The sequence below is a fragment of the Chanos chanos genome, chromosome 5 (assembly GCF_902362185.1).
Source record: "Chanos chanos chromosome 5, fChaCha1.1, whole genome shotgun sequence".
Taxonomy (NCBI): Eukaryota; Metazoa; Chordata; class Actinopteri; order Gonorynchiformes; family Chanidae; genus Chanos; species Chanos chanos.
Window position 1 is genome coordinate 22,038,950 of NC_044499.1, and position 18,101 is coordinate 22,057,050.

The window sequence follows — 18,101 nt, forward strand, 5'->3', positions numbered from 1 at the left end:
CGTGATAAGAGTCGCAGATCTACCGTCTTCATTGCGTTACTGTGCATTCTCCTACAAGCATCGCAAGAGAACGTGCGAAGATGGGTCCTGCGAAGAACAGAGTGTTTGTTGTTGGAGTGGGCATGACGAAGGTATACATAGATTCTTCATTTCCTCAGAGATTTTTTTAAAAACAATTGTGCAAGGTTAGATCTGTAGTTAGTAATGTTTTCAGTCTGCTAGGGGGATAGCAACTACAAGTAATTGTTACTTGTGGTGATTACTTCTCAGTTATGTTTTCAAAATGATATGCCATCGTGAACAATTATAGCACTACCGAATGTTAAAAAAAATAAACATTAGCTAAATGCTACCAGATCTGGATATCAGAAAGAGACTATGGTCAGGTACATAGTTAGCCGGCTAGCTACATGAGCAATTTCTGAGTGACAATTTGGTGTCTGAGCATGTCAGACAAAATTGACCTTAGCGATGATGAAAATTATATCGCCAGTTAACAAATGCAACAGATTATTTTGAATTTTACATTGCTGCGTGTTCAGTAGCACCAGTTTGGTGTACAACAAGCTAACGCAAACAGTGGAGACAGTAACTATATTGTCATAGCCTCAACTTTATCTGGATATTTTAAGAAAATCTACGCACCAGACTGAATTTGAAGCATTAAATTGGACTCTTGCATATTTCATCACAGCTAGAAGTACAAGGTAATGTCCATGAATTGTAGGTCATAGTTCATGGAACGTTCAGGTTGACCGAGACTAAAAAACTGCATTTGTTATGGCGCCCCCTAGTGCTGCAAAATAAAAAAGGTTAATGTGCTGTTATGTGGGGTGTTTCTTAAATATAGTTTTATACGATCACTACACTCAAGTTTTAAGCGCAATGTTGTGGGTCCTCATTGTTATCAAAGCTTAACTGGCTGTAGGTAATCCTGATATTGTTTATCTGGAGCACTATTAGTCATTAGTAGTTATTATTATTATTATTTTTTAAAATTCTTTTTATTATTACTATTACCGTTACCGCCATACTGTTTAATTTGAGCAGTATGGTGGTAATAGTAATATTTAGTATTATTTAGTAATCATTCTGTTTCTAATGTATGATTTGAAGTTTGAAAAACCAGGTGCAAGAGACATTGATTACCCGGATATGGCCAAAGAAGCAGGTACAGTAGATATTTTTCAACCATTACTTAAGTTTCATTACTTTGAAAATGACGCTTAGGTAATCAAAATAGTGCACTGACAGAAATGGAACTATTGCTGTGTTGTGGTTATGTGATCATCATCTCAACTTTTTTTAATTTTTATTTGGGCATATTTTGTTTGAAAGGTAGTAGTTTCTCTGTGTCTCACCTTTTCCTGTCTGTGCAGGTGAGAAGGCTCTGGCTGATGCTGGGATCCCATATTCTGCCGTAGAACAAGCCTGTGTGGGCTATGTATACGGTACGCCTATCCCAGTCATAACGTTACCTCAGTCACAGATCAAAGATGTAACAAAATAATCAATATCACATGAAATTAATCATAGATAAATTCAAACTCATCTACAAGCAACTTCTATAGTTGGTGCAGTAAATATGATTACCTGCTTTTACCATTCTATAAAACAACCTCATTATGATTAGTTGCAGAGATTGTTGTTAATGCACATAGAAGGTGTTAAGAATTTATAATGAAGTATATTTGCATGAGCATATGGTTTGGTATGTCTGTATTTAAAGGTATTGTTTGCTTCTCTTTTGCCCAGGTGACTCTACGTGTGGACAGAGAGCGATCTACCACAGCCTGGGTCTGTCTGGCATCCCCATTGTCAACGTTAACAACAACTGCTCCACCGGCTCCACGGCGCTCTTCATGGCCCGCCAGCTGGTCCAGGGAGGTGAGTCACCTCCTAGCGCATATCGTTAAAACCCCTAATACTCTTTTGAAAACACACTACTTTCAGACATCACATCTGGTGGTATCTCAGCTGACCAGATTTCAACGGTTGTTTTGGCTGGCTCCATAAGTATGGGGCATTTAAAGGACATTTAAGACAGGATGTCATAATTTTTACAGTCTGTTGTAGTTGTTTTTTTGGGTTTTTTTCAATATACAATACGATCAGCTCAAGGTGATTTTCAGGACAAATAGAAGAGAATGAAGTCCAAACAAAAAGCGCAAACCGCAAATTGTTAAATGTTAAATGTAAAAAAAAAAAAAGGAGAGAGAGTGATTCAAAATGACCCGTATAAGAAAATATAGCACAGTTCAAAACCATTGAAGTCACTTAAGATGATATGTCTATGTCCTCTTATAGGTCTGGCTGACTGTGTTCTTGCTCTGGGCTTTGAGAAGATGGAGAGAGGCTCTCTTTCATCCAAGGTAACAAACACCAGACTGCTCTCACAGACTTCTAACAGTCATGGCTGTGGTTGATGTGTGTGATAAAGGGGCTCACAGAGACTTGAGCTGTGTTTGAAATGTCCACTCACCCATTATATAGTACACTATGTAGTGAATCAGCCATTTTGTAGTGCTGTTCGAAATCTCCACTATAAATTTACGACACTATATAGTGCACTAGAAAATCATTATGAGGCAAAATGTAGTGTACAGAAGCTGTACCCTACATCGATCGACTTAGACTATCGTGCATCGTGGCCTGTCTCGTGAAAGCAGGCAAGTCTTTACAGACCAATCAGATGCAGATGTTCTGGCGTTTGTTTATGCGACAGACATAATAATTACGAATATCTGATGCATCATTATGTAGCAGCGTAACATCCAAATAGTGTCCAAAGTGTATCAACAGCTGTCTGCCCTTATCCCCCAGTGAGTGAGTGAGTGAGTGAATGGACAAGTGGATATTTCAAACACAGCATCTGTCTTACAGTACATGGACAGGATAAACCCCATGGACAAGCATATGGAGGTGATGATCAACCGCTATGGCATGGCAGCCGCTCCTGCCGCCCCGCAGATGTTTGGAAACGCCGGCAGAGAACACATGGAAAAATACGGTGAGATTTTGGAGAAATATATTGGTTTACTTCTGTATAAAATACTACATCATACGCATGCTGAGTTTTGGCCATGGCTGTGATCTTTTTCGACGATACACGGCCTTGTTTATAATTCATAATGGACTGAAATGTGGCCCTTTTATTGCTGATTATATGTGGTGGTCTGTTCTAGGCACAAAACCAGAGCACTTTGCCAAAATCGCCTGGAAGAACCACAAGCATTCCATCAACAACCCGTAAGTAAAATGAAGGCAGCTTCCTAAATTAGTCATATCATTTTGGGTGAAACCTCCTACCGCTGCCTATAGGAGAATTTAAACTGTGTGAACATGTTAGTTACGATTGACTTACTTCAACTGATTCAAAATTTTACACCTATCGATGATGTGTTGTTGCATAACGATTCTAAATGTAATTAATTATAAAAAGCCTGACCCTGTGTGTGTGTGCATGTGTGTTTGTGTGTGTGTGTGTGTGTGTGTGTGTGTATGCGTGTGATGTTTCTTTCAGATATTCTCAGTTCCGTGATGAATACAGTCTGGATCAAGTCATGAAATCTAGAAAGGTCTTTGAGTTCCTCACTCTGCTGCAGTGTTGGTAAGATGTTTATGCACGCGCTAGCATTTCTCTCATTTCATTTTCTGCATGTCTCTCTCACCACTGGGATATCATACCCCTAATTCCTTTATACTTCACAGTGAATTATTTTGAAAGTTCAAAAACATTTGTAGGAATAATACCGCAATTGTTAGTATTTTGTCTTGCTCTTCTGTAAATGATCACATCAGGATTTTTGCAACCATTTTAAGAAGTCATTCTGGTGTCCATACATAGGCTTTCGAGTCGACACGTGAGGGTTGAATGTTGAAATCAATGATTATGTATAATATAACAGAACAATATCTCTTTCTCTCCCTCTCTGTCCGTGGCTAATCAACAGCCCCACATCTGATGGAGCTGGAGCCGCGGTGTTGGCCAGTGAGGCCTTTGTGAGACGTCATGGGCTAGAGGGGAAGGCGGTGGAGATTGTGGCTCAGGAGATGGTCACGGATCTGGCCACTACATTTGAGGAAAACAGCTGCATTAAGATGGTAAGAGTGGAACCCAGAGAGACAAGATCTGATAAGCCACAGGTTTGGATTCAGTGAACACAGAATGACCTAGGGATTTTGTTAGTATGAATCTGATTGGTTCTTAAGGCCATTGATTCTCTTAGTTCAGTCCTGCAGAGTCTAGTGGCCTATAAACATCTTTGCTGTAGCCCAGCACGGGCACTGGTTTAGTTAATGGACCACTTAATGATCACTTCTTCCAGTTTTGCCAGTGTTAGGCTAAAACAGAACAGAAGAGGGTTAGGTTCTTTCTCAGGACTGATTGATACAGATCTGGTGGGCAGGGCCTGTTCTGTAGAATTCCAATGAGCAGTTTGCAGACTCAGTGAGAGTGGCTCTGTGTAGGTGGGTTATGACATGACCCGGCTGGCGGCCAAAAAGTGTTTCGAGGTGGCCGGCTTGACGCCGGAGGACGTTGATGTCATCGAACTACACGACTGCTTCTCCGCCAACGAGCTGATCACCTATGAAGCCCTGGGCCTGTGTCCCGCAGGTTTGTCTGAACTCATGTGTGACATTTTGATAGTAAACATATGCAATAGATAGGAATTAAAATGAGGAAATTATCATAAAAAACATGTCTCACAAGTCTAGAATATTTACTGTTACTTTTTTTGGAACTATAAAATGCCATTGTTCTTGACTTAGTGAATAGAATTGAAAAAAAATGTTTTATTTTATAACTTTAGTTATTATATATCTTTTTTATGACAACCTTGAATTGCATGACTAAATAAAGAAAATAAATGGTTAAATATAATGTACTGAAGTGACACCATCAGACAAAAATGGACTTGAATTGTCCTCACACTAACATCAATCATCACCTATCATTATGTTACTGTGAAAATAGCACATGTGACTGGAATAAGCATTTGCCTTTGTCTTGTCAGGTAAAGCAGGAGAGCTGATTGACCGAGGAGATAACACTTATGGAGGCAAATGGGTGGTCAACCCCAGTGGAGGACTTATCTCTAAAGGACACCCTCTGGGTGCCACAGGTAAGGATCCTTGATGTTTATACTCAAAACACACACACACACATACACACACATTTCGTTCTCTATCACCTCTCTCACTGTGCAGACTGAGAACTCCTCTTTGGGCAGACATACACCATCAGTCAGTGACTGTTTTATCTCTTGTTCTAGTCAAATGTTTAGTATTACATGCCTGACATATGTTTTCGTTCACTATCAATAGCATAGCGCCATGCATTTTTGTGTATGTTACCTCTTGATAGAGGAGTAGAGGGAAAGGCACAAACATTGAGGTCATATGAAGACAAAAGCCATCAAAGTTAATAGACTCACAGACACACAGAGTCACAATTAACTGTGATTTTCAATTAACCTCTTCCAGGCATTTTTTTTTCTGAAGGAGTTATTCCTTCAGTAGCACAGACAGAAATCTGTATTTGAACAGTGCTACCACTAGGTGGAGCCATTGTTCAGTGATCGCCACCCCAACTCCACACAGGCAGTGCCCTGGAGAGTATTGGATGCACCAAGGGCTAGGGAGAAATCTTCCCATCTGTGGAATAACAATGCCCCTCCTCTTGTTCTCCTCATCCTTTCCTCCGCTTAGCTGCTCCCTCGTTCCCTCCCCTCGGGCCTTTGAGCAGACGAGCGACTGGAGGCCTTGAACGAGGGGGTGAAAGTTCACTCCTCTACATTAAAGCTGTGTTTTTCTCAGGAGCGGCTTTCTCTGCACCCTGTTAATCTGTAATCATACGCCAGTATCGTAATTCTCTGCATCTGTTTGCACTCTGATGGGTCTTTTACTGTGAGAGATAACATATAGAACTAAACTCTTACCTCTTCTGATATCAATCAATTCACAACTTCTCCAAGTGTACAATTCTATTTAGTTCACAACTTCTCCAAGTGCACAATTCTATTTAGTTCACAACTTCTCCAAGTGTACAATTCTATTTAGTTCACAACTTCTCCAAGTGTACAATTCTATTTAGTTCACAAGTTCTCCAAGTGTACAATTCTATTTAGTTCACAACTTCTCCAAGTGTACATTTAGTTCCCTCTCTTTCCGCTTCGTCCGCTCTATCAACTCATTTTAGGTCATACTTTCGTTCTCTCTCTTTTTTTTTTCTTTTTCTCAGTGCCCTCACCCCCCCCCCCCCCCCCCCCTTTTTCACTGGCTCTCTGCTTATTCCCTGTATTGCTCTTAATCCTCACTGTGACACTTAAACCTAAGACCCATTCGTGGTGTGAAAAACCATCCCGGAACAGTTCGTGTGACTTCCTGCGGTCGATGACACACAAACACAGTCACTGTCACACACAGTCCAGCTGCTGTCCTACTGATAATACCACGCCCGTACCACTGACTTCACACTGTTAGTAATTAGCAGTCGCTTGACATACCACACTGTCAAACGCCACTTGTTTGTCAAGTGCTTGATCAATTGAGTCAACTGTATGATTTTACAGGTAGAGTGCTTTAGGTAAAGAAATGACCAATGATCTTTGTTTTATTTTTCCTGATGCTGTCGTTCATTGGCTCTGATTGATTGTCACTCAGCGCCTTGTATATGGAATGCCTCTATCGTGAGCGGTTGGAATTGGCAGCATGGGGAAAAAGTCTTATTCTAAGTCTCTGATCTTATTGAGATAATGGCCAAAAACAGCAAGCACATTAGCCCAACGGGATGAAATGCTTAGAGTCCAGCTAACGCTGGAGCCAGCCCTCTTCAGATTAGGACAGGGTGTTAAGATATCGCTAAATTGTCGCTCTCCCTACTATGGAATAACAGTTGGAGGAAGAGATAAATTGAAATGAAACTAATGAGCAACGCTGAATGCCAGCAGGTGTTAGGTTAAGTGTATTCAGCAGTACAGTGTCAGGTTTGCTGGGTGCTTGTGAGTAGTGTGGGGTAAAATGAATCAGACATGGTACTTCTAGAATGTTCACTGTCCTGGTTTAAGAGCATCATGATTGGTTCATTAAACAAAGCCCTTTTGTTTGGTTTGTCAATTATTTTACTGCAGTGAACATATCTTGTTTGCTTGCTGAAATATTTGAAGAGTAATTCATATTTATGATTTTAGTTATTTGTTTGCTTCTTCGCATGCTATTGTTGTCTTTAATGGCAGCGTGAAATATGGTTTTGCTTAGAGGTCTCAAAGAGTTTCCCCTTGTGTGTCAGGACTGATACTGGTGATACTGATACTGGTGATACTCCTGCTCAACTGCAGTGACTTTGCTCTGGGATGAACTTCTTTGAAATGTTATCAGGTCTGAGTGTTGATTTTATTATAGAGCATTTAAATTTTTTGCTAAATGGAGTACACAAGAAAAAGCCCAGATGCTGTGCAGTGTAGACTTTAGTATGTGGTATATTCCAAAAGCATATGCTCGTATATATGTTAGTGGGTTGGGCCTAGTTTGAGACATGACCCCTGCCTTTGCTGTGTGTGTTCACTCAGGCCTGACACATGGGTTTTTTTTTTTTTGTCTCAAACGTGGCTGAGGTCATTGAACTTTGTTCTGTGTTTGATTGCTCAGGTCTGGCTCAGTGCGCGGAGCTTTGTTGGCAGCTGCGTGGGGAGGCAGAACAGAGGCAGGTCGCAGGGGCAAAGGTCGCCCTGCAACACAACATTGGTCTTGGAGGAGCAGTGGTGGTGACACTCTACAAAATGGGTTTCCCACAGGAATCTGGACGGTGAGTGTTGACCGTAAACTTGATTTGAGGCTCCGCTATTGTTTGTAGGCTCCGCTATTGTACCAGTCCATACAGAGATGCATAGAAACACAATGTTTGCTTTGCAAGTTTGTCTTTCACCCACTGAAGTGGATGACCTTAAGCTTTTTCACAATGAATTGCTGTTTTTATCTAATGTTCCAAACTGCAAACTTCCCTTCATATGTTGCAAACATCTAGAACAAATATCTCTTTTTTATTATTCACAATGGATTTTTCTCTATTTTTTTTATTATTATTATTGCTTGGACAAGGCCACAAAATAATGTTCCAGTGACGATTTTTGTAACCTTCAGAGAAATCATTTGTCGTTCATCTGCTGAAGCTCAACAGTGTGTCACCAAACAGATTCTCAAAGTGATTATCTGTCACATGTTTGCAAAAGGAACAAAAGTCAAGACTAGATTTTTATCTATGATTAGACTCTTACATACAGCAGAGTGAGAAGAAATACATCAAGGGTGAAGCAAAAAGACCCTTAAGATATCATTTTGACTTTGGATTGTCTGTGTTGTGTTAACTAATTATATATTAATGGTTTTCCAGTTGATTGTATTCGAATCTCATTGGGGGCATTTTGCTATCTGTTCTGTTTGGTTCATAGCACTCAGAGTAACTGCTGGGACCTTGCACTTTTACAGTAAACTCTACCTTTTACACAGTACTATATTATCACACACACACACACACACACACACACACACACACACACACAAACCTGAAGTTTGGCCTTTCTGGGCTTTTTTTTGTTCAGGTCTCAGATTTCAGCAGTGCTTACCAGCGCAGCAACCAGTGAGCTGGAAGGTTTCAAATCCTATGCTGTCTTCAAGGAGATTGAGAATCAGCTAAAGGAGGTACCTGTCTTAAGTAAAACAATCGGATATGTAAGGTTTTCACAGAGGGACAACTAACTGATATATCATAGGAACACTAGGACTGATTGGTTGGTTATATATAAATGACTGCACTGGCTCATTTGCTATTATGTTATTTGCATGTATTTGATGTTAGATAAAATAATTCAATGGACAATTAAAAAAAAACTGTGATGAATGGATCTGTAATTGGTTTACGGAAAACAGTTAACGAAACTAAAGTGAATTACCAAACAAGGAACATTTAGATTAACTGCAATTTTTTTAAGGGTGTCATCATCCATTTATGTTTTTATTTTTTTCATGTGCTTAATTTTCGAACGCTTAGAATATTTAATAGACTACCCGTGTGTTGCAGCTAACCCTTTGAGAAGGATGGAAAGCATTTCATCACTGTCTGTGTGTTGTCTGGGGCAGGGTGGGGAGCAGTTTGTGAAGAAGATTGGTGGCGTTTTTGCCTTTAAGGTTAAGGATGGTCCTGGGGGGAAGGAGGCGGTGTGGAACGTGGATGTGAAAAATGGGAAAGGCTCTGTTGACAACGACCCAGGTCAGCCCACACACAGCAGTCAGACTTAAAGAGTGAGGTCGCCAGGGATAACAGCAGAATTCAAATGAGATGATATAATGAATGTCTCTCTCTCTCACACACACACACACACACATACACACACACACAATTGCCCTGTCTTTCCCAGTCAGACAAAGACATGATGACAAAACAAATATGTTTACAGAAATGCTTACTTAGATATTGGGAATCTAAGTGACTAATCTTGCTCAAATATCATACGCACATAATGATACAAATATGCACATAAATATGATACGCATACGCACATGCACACACATACACAGACAGCTTTTTGTGAATAAAGGGAAGCTCATTTCTCCAGACAGTATAGTCTGTTACAGAAAAGTAAAGTGCAGGTCATTTTATTACATCAATGAGTGGACTCTGCATGACTGTCTGAGAAGTGGAAACATATCCCGTGAAGAATAATTCATTGTCTAGACATATTAGTAGGTGGCAAACTCAAGTATTTCAAGTTAATAAAAAATGAATGGTTTAGGTCCTGGAATATCTGATGGTTGTACAGAAGATAACATATCTCCTGTTTTTGTGTGTGATTTTTTTTTCTACATGCACAGGTAAAAAAGCAGACTGCACCATCTCCATGTCAGATGCTGACCTGTTGGCCTTAATGACGGGCACGATGAACCCACAGACCGTGAGTCTGTTTTCTCACCCACGTTTTTCATCTCACTGCTAATGGTCAAATGCCCATATACTCACAAGAAAAAAACACACACACAAACAGCCACACATGAAGTTGCACCTTACCAACCATTATCCCAACCCCCACATTACTGTGATTTAATACGCACACACGCACGCACGCACATTGTCTGTCTGTCTGTCTGTCTGTCTAACAGTCTTTTTATCTGCATGTATATGTTATCTGGCTGTGGTGTCCATGTGATTCACATAGACAACATGAAGTCCGTATAACTGTCATTTAGTCATGACACATGGTACACACAGATCTGTCAGACATCTAGTGGTTCGATGGTAATACCATTTCTCGTCTGTTCAGTTTGGGTTAAGGATTAAAGAAGATAACATTGTCTTCCATGATGCATGTCCTAGAGTGCCCTCATCCTTCGCGGGCTAAATTGTACTCTTCAGTGCGTTTGGGCTGGGGGACATTGTAAATCTCTAAAGCTGAATCTATGGGACGGATAACAATTAAGCTTACAAACTACAGGCAGCATGTCTGATGTTCCCCTCAGTGCTTTGTTTAATCAGGCAACCCAGGTAACCCTCCCCTCTTCAACTCAGCGGTCCACAGTCATCTGTTTTGTCCAGAAAAGAAAAGGGAGATTAACAAGGAATGAAAAAAAAAAAAGACATTCCCCTTTCTCCCCAGGCTCATTGTCCAATATAAAGATTATATTGTCAGTGATTCAAGTGGTGTATGTTTTTTTTTTTTCATTAATAAAAAATATCTTTCTGACCATATTTCATTGTGAATTAGCATTTCCATCATATGAGTGGCTTCATGCATAACACACCGGGGTAGCATTAGTCTTTTTACCTCTTTTTTGTTTTTTTGCGTGGCTGACTCTTAATCCGGAAGTGTTATTGTCATTTTTTTTTTTGGGTAATCCCTCTTTTTAGAACAATCCATTTCAGCTGATTTCGAACAACTGCCAATACCCCTCAAAGCTACTGTGTGTGTGTGTGTGTGTATGTATATATTGTGTAATATATATATATATATATATATATATATATATATATATATTTTTTTTTTTTTTCCCCCAGAACCAGTAGAGTTAGTAAGTGGAGTAACTGCCAAGAGAATGTGTTATGTCAGCAGTATGGCTCTAACATTTTAAGAACTGTATTGTTTATAGATGGTGAATTTTAGGGGTTTGAGTGCAGCTTGTTTTAATATTGGCAGCGTATGACTATTGCGTCAGTCTGACAAAGTCTCTGTGAATACACACACAAGGTCAGATATCAAGACTGGATGAGATGTTCCACTGTCAAAATTTTATCATTTTGCTTTTGAGATATTTTTTGTTATGACAAGCCAAAATGGGTTTTGTTTCTATGTTAATTAGACTTTTAAGTTGAAAAGTGCTTGTTGTTTTTTTTTGCCTTCTCGGAAATGATTTCTTTCTCTCTCTCTCTCTCTGCATTCCTTCATTCTCTTTCGACTCTTTTCTCTTTCCCTCTGCTATCCTCTCCACAGGCTTTTTTCCAGGGAAAGCTTAAGATCACTGGCAATATGGGAATGGCAATGAAGCTCCAGAACCTTCAGCTGACTCCAGGCAAAGCCAAACTGTGAGACTGTGAGCCAGTGCTGGCCCTGCTAGTAAAAGTCTGACGAAGGTTGACAGAGCTAGGCTGGGAATGGCCAAACTCAGAGATTCAGAAAAATTCTGATTGTCATAGAACGTAGTTTTACCTCCTCAACATTTAAGCTCTTTTCAAGAACTTTTTTTAATGTGGGCAAGGGGGATTATATCTTAATACACAACCAATGAAATTTGAAATAGTTGAGAATAAATTATTATTCTCCCATCGATGATCTTTATCGAGTTGAAAGCGCACAAAATTCCGAGGCATTTATAACAATGTCATTCTTTAAAAACATATTTGTTTAAAAAAACAGAAACATAAGTGCCCTGTGGATCATTTCTACAAGTTAAGGTTCATAAGGCTGAAGCCTTCTCATGTCCAGTCACATCTGGGATCAAATGTCTGGGCTTCATGTGAAGGCACAGCTGATTCATCCCCTCTGTCTTTACTATCACACTGTGTGCCTATGACGTCTAAACGAGAGACTAATCTGTCATCTGTATCTCACAACTGTTAAGCACTGTAAAGAAACAAACAAATATGTATGTGTATTAAAATGTCTGGAAACTGCTTTTTTATGTAAACTCAGAGTTCAGAATGTAATACCTCAGTGAAATACCATCATACATCTGATACTGAGAATATTTTTCCCTCCCCCCTTCGGCCCTGTACATTCTTGCAAAACGGTTATGCCTGACTTCCGGTCCATTTTATGCAGCAGCTGATTTCAAGGGTTAATTAATAGTTGTTATACAACATATGGGGCGATTGTGTCTGTCGGGAATTGTGTGCCCTTGCCAACTGTGACACAGAAATGTTTGCACAAATTATGAGAAAAGATGATTTCTAATAAACTTACCTAATATTGACGAAAAGACTACACGGTATTGTCTTTCCATACTTATCGAACTCATGGAACAGTGCAGGCGTTTGTTGACTGGCCTGCTCTCTGACGTTCAAAAAATATCAATTTTATTAACACAAAAATATGGTAGTCAACAAAAACTGTGCATTTAAAAGCCAGAGCTTCTGCAAAACCTTACCACTCGTACACACATGATATAAACCACGTTTGATGTTGTAATAATTACATAACTATATCTATATTTAAATGAAATCTCATTTTGTATGTACAGGGAGACGCGCACTGTGTACGCATGGATACAGTACATAATTTAATGTCCCGTGTAACGAGGTGTATGTGCAAACTTGAGTACTGTGGTTTGTACGTACTGTACTGTGTTATTGGGGATACTCAGTGTGAAGTGGCACCTTAATTGCTGGCTAAAAGCATTTCATGTTATACAGAAATAGTCATTCTCGACCACCGAAGGCTATATTGTAAGTTGTAATGTCTACATGAACCTAATGGTACATCTAGCCTTGGACAGGTACTTATAAGCAGGCAGAGCATTTCTTAACGCCGATGTGCTGCCTTAATAAATTATATTATCCCAAGATCTAGTGGTAAACGTATGCACATTTAAAATGAACTCACAAACTACAAAACGGAGATCATCGGCAGTAATATTGACAGATTCATCATTTTACACCGAAAGCTTGATCCTCTTGTTTATTCATCTATATTTATTTATTTATTATTTATTTATTCATGTACTTAGAAGGACTAGAATTTCAGATGGAAATTTTCACTCCCGGAATCACTAGAGATTATTTTTTACTTTCAGAATGTTTTTTTCTTTTATATTTATGTCTCTGTACTCTAAACTCTTGAGAACTGACATGCACATTAGCGTTTTACTTCGAGTACACTCACGCTAGCACCAAAAACATTCACTCTTTACCGGCTGAAACGATAAACGACAATGGAAAATCTGAGAAAGAAGAACATCATGCTGTCTGATGGAGAGCTCTTGAAACCCATTAAATGTTTTTGCACGTACTTCAACTGCCACAAATGGGATACTCGCTTGTTGGGCTTTGATTTTCTCCCATAGTAAGAAGGTTCTGGAACGACGTTGAATGGAATTGATACGAATTTAACTCCTCTGTTGCTATATTTGTGCAATGTTTGTACAGCAGTAACAGCTAACTGTTTTTCAGCGGAAAGCCAGAATGACTCTGTAACGTTGAAACACGTTTGTATAAGATACAATATGCACAAAATACACACCTGTACATCTTATTTCCCTTGTGTGTGTATGTGTATATATAATCTCTTTGCAGCATCTCCAGTGTCATTAGTTGTTGTTTTGTTGGTTTTGAGAATGTTTATTTGTTTTGGACCAGCTGTATTGTAGCAATATTTGTGACCAGCGATCCAAGTTGACCTTTAACCTCCTGTAACCCCCAACCCCCGCACCTTCTGCTGCCAGATGCAGTCAGCGTTTTTAATTTCAGAAAGTCCATTTCCTAGTCCTGCCTGAGCTTCCGTCAGCCAACTGGTGGCATTTTCAGGGCAGCTGGGCGGCCGGGTGTCAGCACAGTCAGAAGCCAGAATAACCACACTAAAAGCCCTTAATGGAATGAATCATGAATCAGAAATAAACTGTGACCAACCCAGAGGCACAAAGCTTTTCCTTCATTGTGACTTTTACTGGTTAGACTATATTGTCGTTTGTTTTTTAAGTTCAACATTGCCACCAAAAGCAGAAGTCTAGAAGGCTCAGAGAAGGGTATTCTGGTCCATGTATAAATTTCAGTAAGAAGATTTATGGACTTTATTACGCTTATCCTTCAATATCAGTGAAATTTAGTTCATATTAACAATTTAAAAATGGTGCATTGGTTGGTTGTGTCTTTGCTCAGTCCTGCTGCCAGTGCTCCTCCACACATTCTTATTTGAAAGGCCAGTGCTGTTGAAACTTTGTGGCACTGTTTCTGTTTTTCTTTATTATTATTATCATTATCATGTCTTGTCCTTTGAGCGGCTTTATTTATTTATTTATTTGACAGATCCTTTGCTTCCTTCCAGTCCCTCGTGACCTGTTTGTGTTTTCAGACAGGGGAGGAGAAATATCAGAGGAATCATGGGTAAGTTAAAGAAAGAAAGAAAGAAAGAAATGTCCTTCCGGCCTGTGCTTTCTGTCTACCTTTTGTTTTGTTTACATATCTCCGTTTGTTTGTCTTTGTACTAGTGATTCGGTCTGCATGTCAGGTTTGCTTTTGTTTCTGTCTGTTGTTGTAGTACCTCCTTATTTGTGTGCATCTGTTTATGAGTGAGTGTCTGTGTGTGTCTCTCTCCCTTTTATCTGTCTGATAGTTTGAAAGGGATTGCGTCTTAGCACTGTCGCCATCTGTTTTATTAAGTCTTTCTGTTGGGTGGATTTCAGACACATCTCACACAGGAGACACAGATCTGTCCACAAAGATGGGGAGTTTCTGTCACTGATGTCGAAAGATTTTAAGCTCATAAAATGCAGTGCGGGTGAGAGGCAGTGCTGTGGGACTTAAAAACATGTCTTCATTCAGACCTGTGTTCGATCCCCTTAAGATCCAAGAAGCCTCTTAACAGCAGTCACAATCACAAGACCCCTGAGAACTGCACCATGGGCTAGAGACACACAGGCCTTTGATCTTCTGTTCTCTAAAAAGCCTTTTCTAACGGATGCTTAGTCAGTGAAACAAAGCCCACAGGGGAAATGCATGTCAGAAATTCCCTTTATCAAACAGGATTTGCTAGCAACGGAGAATCGACCAATGTCCCTGTGTTTCAAAGCCTTTCTTTGTTTTTTTTTTCACATTTGATGACAGAGCAGCTGTTGATGTACATAGCGGCTTTGTTTACTCATTGTCGAAAAGTGAGGCACGGGGGTTGATTGAGAGATTGTGATGAAAGTAACATAATGTAATGAAAATGATCCTCTCCGTCAAAATGAATCCAACATTTCATGTTAAGCTCAACCTTTTCTAAGAAGTATCCGAAATGAAGGAAATCCTTGAGCTGCCATACTTTTCAGTTACACATTAAATATGAATCTGGTAGTCTGTCATAATGAGAGACCAGAATAGATTAAATAGATTTAAACTGTATATTACAGAGTTCTGAACCTACAAGGCAGTATATTTAAAAGGGTTTTGTTAATCTTTATGACAAACAGGTGGATTTGCAGTTTCATTCAGTGTGAGAAGACAAAGCTGTTTTCTGTATGCATTTGCAAGGCTGAGGAGTCTGGATTGACATAGGCTTCTGTCATGTGGTGACACAAACCTATGTCATGCAGTGTAACATCATGTTATGAATCCATGATGTAAAAAGAAAGACACTCCAACTAATGTTCTAAACACATATAGCAGAAGTGTATTGACTCGAATCTCATGTTCTAAGAACATTTGAATTAGTATGGGTTTTTTTGGTGATGAAAAGCCCAGTGGATGTATTATATATTCTCACAATTCCACAGAAGAAAAATGAGATCAGAGATCTGAATCAGTGGTTTATGACACAGAAAATAGTGCTTTTATGGACATTGTAGACTCTGTCCATATATCAGAAAATCAAGTTCTGGCAGGGCACGTAAATTTGCAAAAAGGACTCTGGGATAGGTCTTCCTGGCATTGAAAAAAACAAATGATGAAACTTATAAAAATTAAAAAATGAAAAATACCCTTCAATATATGAAATATTTAATGTTACATATCAGAAAATGTAAACACAGACGTAAAATATATTCTTGCTGTGTATGATTCAGATTGAGCGGACAGTGCCAAAAACAAAATCATTTGAAAAAAGAGCATTTGAAGCCTCCATGACTTTATGTCATTTGATGAGTGCAGGCAACAAATAGAAGATAAATAGCACATTTTTGGACCACTGCCCACGCAGGAGACATACACAGCACTCTTTCAATTGAATCCAATATTATTGTTCTGCGAATTCTGGGTAATGGTGTCAGACAGAACCAAATGTCTCCTATAGGAAGGTCCATAGCTTTATAGTCCTTAATCCTTTCATAGTCCATTATAAGACTCTCTTTAAACCTACACAAAGTTCACACATGTTCAGTCACAAGAAAAAAAAAAACTCACAAAAACACTCTCACTTGTTCAAACGGGTCACAATCCAAAGAGATTAGAAAACAGACGCCGAGAACAAATAAAGAGGACGGTCAGCCCCTGAATTGTCCTGCCTTTCTTTTTCTTTCAGAAAGGAGTGGAGCCAGACTGTCTCTTCCCAGGCCGTGACTGCTGGTTGTTTCCTGACCTGAGGGGGGAGTCTATACATTGGTTTCCAGTCCGTTCATGTCGATAGCGCAGTGGTCCTTGTCCTTGGGGTCTCTCTTGTGGTGGTGTGGCGAAAGGTGCGAGGGCTTCTTTTTCTCGGGGGGCCGTATACCCTCTTCCAGCTGCATGAGGCGGGCCACGTCTGGGGAGAGGTGCTCCTGTTTCCTCACTGGACCAGCAGGCGGGGGCTGGAAACAGCCGTTCTTCTGATAGTTCATCATTTGCTGGATGCTGATCATAGGTCTCGTCTCACAGATCAGGGGGACCTATTGGAGGGGGGGGGGGGGGGGGGGGGGGGGTCAACAAATTTTTGAGTATTTTCAGCAAGGTTGCCTGATGTAGTCAGTTTAGCCTCAAACTGAAATTTGTGCTATGTGAAAAAGTGAAAAGAAAACTAAAAAAGTGTTGGGATCCAATCACTGTTGCGGTATCAGATGAATAACTCCCTTCAAGACCCAGCAGAGTGAAATTTAGGATTTGCCTGCCTTGTAATATCAGTCATACTGCAGTGAACACAAACAATTAAAAAAAAATGGTGTTAAAGTGGGAGTAGGCTTTCTGTAAGTACCTCATATATCGATAGATAAAGAAGATGAATGAGAGACCATTTTAGTTCAGAGTGCTGAGATGCTCAAATAGCAATAGTGTGATTCCATTTGTTTACCGGTTTAATGTTTTTTTTGACCCCCCTAGCTTTCAGAGACTCTACAGTGGATGTTTTCAGTGAAACCTTAAAACCAGTTCCCAAGTCTTCTTATGTTTGTCTGCGCTTCTCTTGTGAGTGAATCTTACTTCCTCTCCCTCCTTAACGAAATCTTTCCTGCAGATGTGTGCCATGATTCCTGTGGCAAGGGCGTCACCCATCACATTCACCATGGTCCTGAACCTGTCCCTGCAGCACAAACAGACGCACACACACACAGACACGCACACACACACACACAGACACGCACACACACACACAGACACGCACGCATACACACACACCACACACACACACACACCACACACACACACACACATTAGTTCTCTGCCAAGCTCAAGACCTGAGTGTATCCTTTTCCCTATATCACACCTCAGAGGCTTTACACTGGGCATGACTGAAGAGTGTGATACAGTTTTAAACATCTGTGGTTTTCATATAATAATAACATGATAATTTCATAACAAAAACACATACCAATGCAGAACATGAATATAAACTTGTTCTGGATGTTGGACTACAGAATTAAAAGCTGAAGAGACTCCACTAACCTAGGTATTTAGTTAAATAGCACATTTTTGGACCACTGCCCACACAGGAATTAAAAGCTGAATTAAAAGCTGA

General features: G+C 39.8%; 2 protein-coding genes across 3 annotated transcripts in view; one reads left to right on the forward strand and one right to left on the reverse strand.

The window, feature by feature from the left end:
• Positions 1-17: 17 nt before the first annotated feature.
• Positions 18-12,465, forward strand: scp2a (sterol carrier protein 2a). The gene is made up of 16 exons (XM_030775802.1): positions 18-131; positions 1,117-1,171; positions 1,380-1,451; positions 1,756-1,887; positions 2,308-2,372; positions 2,884-3,010; positions 3,186-3,249; positions 3,524-3,610; positions 3,954-4,104; positions 4,471-4,618; positions 5,019-5,126; positions 7,651-7,807; positions 8,601-8,700; positions 9,139-9,268; positions 9,871-9,950; positions 11,481-12,465. The coding sequence occupies exons 1-16, from the start codon at positions 81-83 to the stop codon at positions 11,574-11,576; spliced, it is 1,623 nt and encodes a 540-aa protein (XP_030631662.1). The 5' UTR covers positions 18-80; the 3' UTR covers positions 11,577-12,465.
• A 4,252-nt stretch (positions 12,466-16,717) lies between these two features.
• slc1a7a (solute carrier family 1 member 7a) overlaps positions 16,718-18,101 on the reverse strand; it is a 36,369-nt gene continuing 34,985 nt past the window's right edge. The window contains exons 10-11 of one of the 2 annotated variants that reach the window (XM_030775800.1): positions 17,567-17,666; positions 16,718-17,040 (exon numbers count right to left, since the gene is read on the reverse strand). In XM_030775800.1, the coding sequence (XP_030631660.1) occupies positions 16,768-17,040; positions 17,567-17,666 (373 nt within the window). In that variant the 3' untranslated portion in view covers positions 16,718-16,767. Of the gene's footprint in view, positions 17,042-17,561; positions 17,667-18,101 lie in introns of both variants that reach the window. The other variant, XM_030775801.1, reaches the window with a different exon arrangement.

What these genes read in the sequence shown, in the direction of transcription:
- scp2a (XM_030775802.1), top strand. Translation starts at nt 81, where the DNA reads ATGGGTCCTGCGAAGAACAGAGTGTTTGTTGTTGGAGTGGGCATGACG. An exon ending in GAGGCTCTCTTTCATCCAAG is followed by an intron (nt 2,373 to 2,883) that starts GTAACAAACACC and finishes TCTGTCTTACAG; the next exon opens with TACATGGACAGGATAAACCC. An exon ending in CTCTGTTGACAACGACCCAG is followed by an intron (nt 9,269 to 9,870) that starts GTCAGCCCACAC and finishes CTACATGCACAG; the next exon opens with GTAAAAAAGCAGACTGCACC.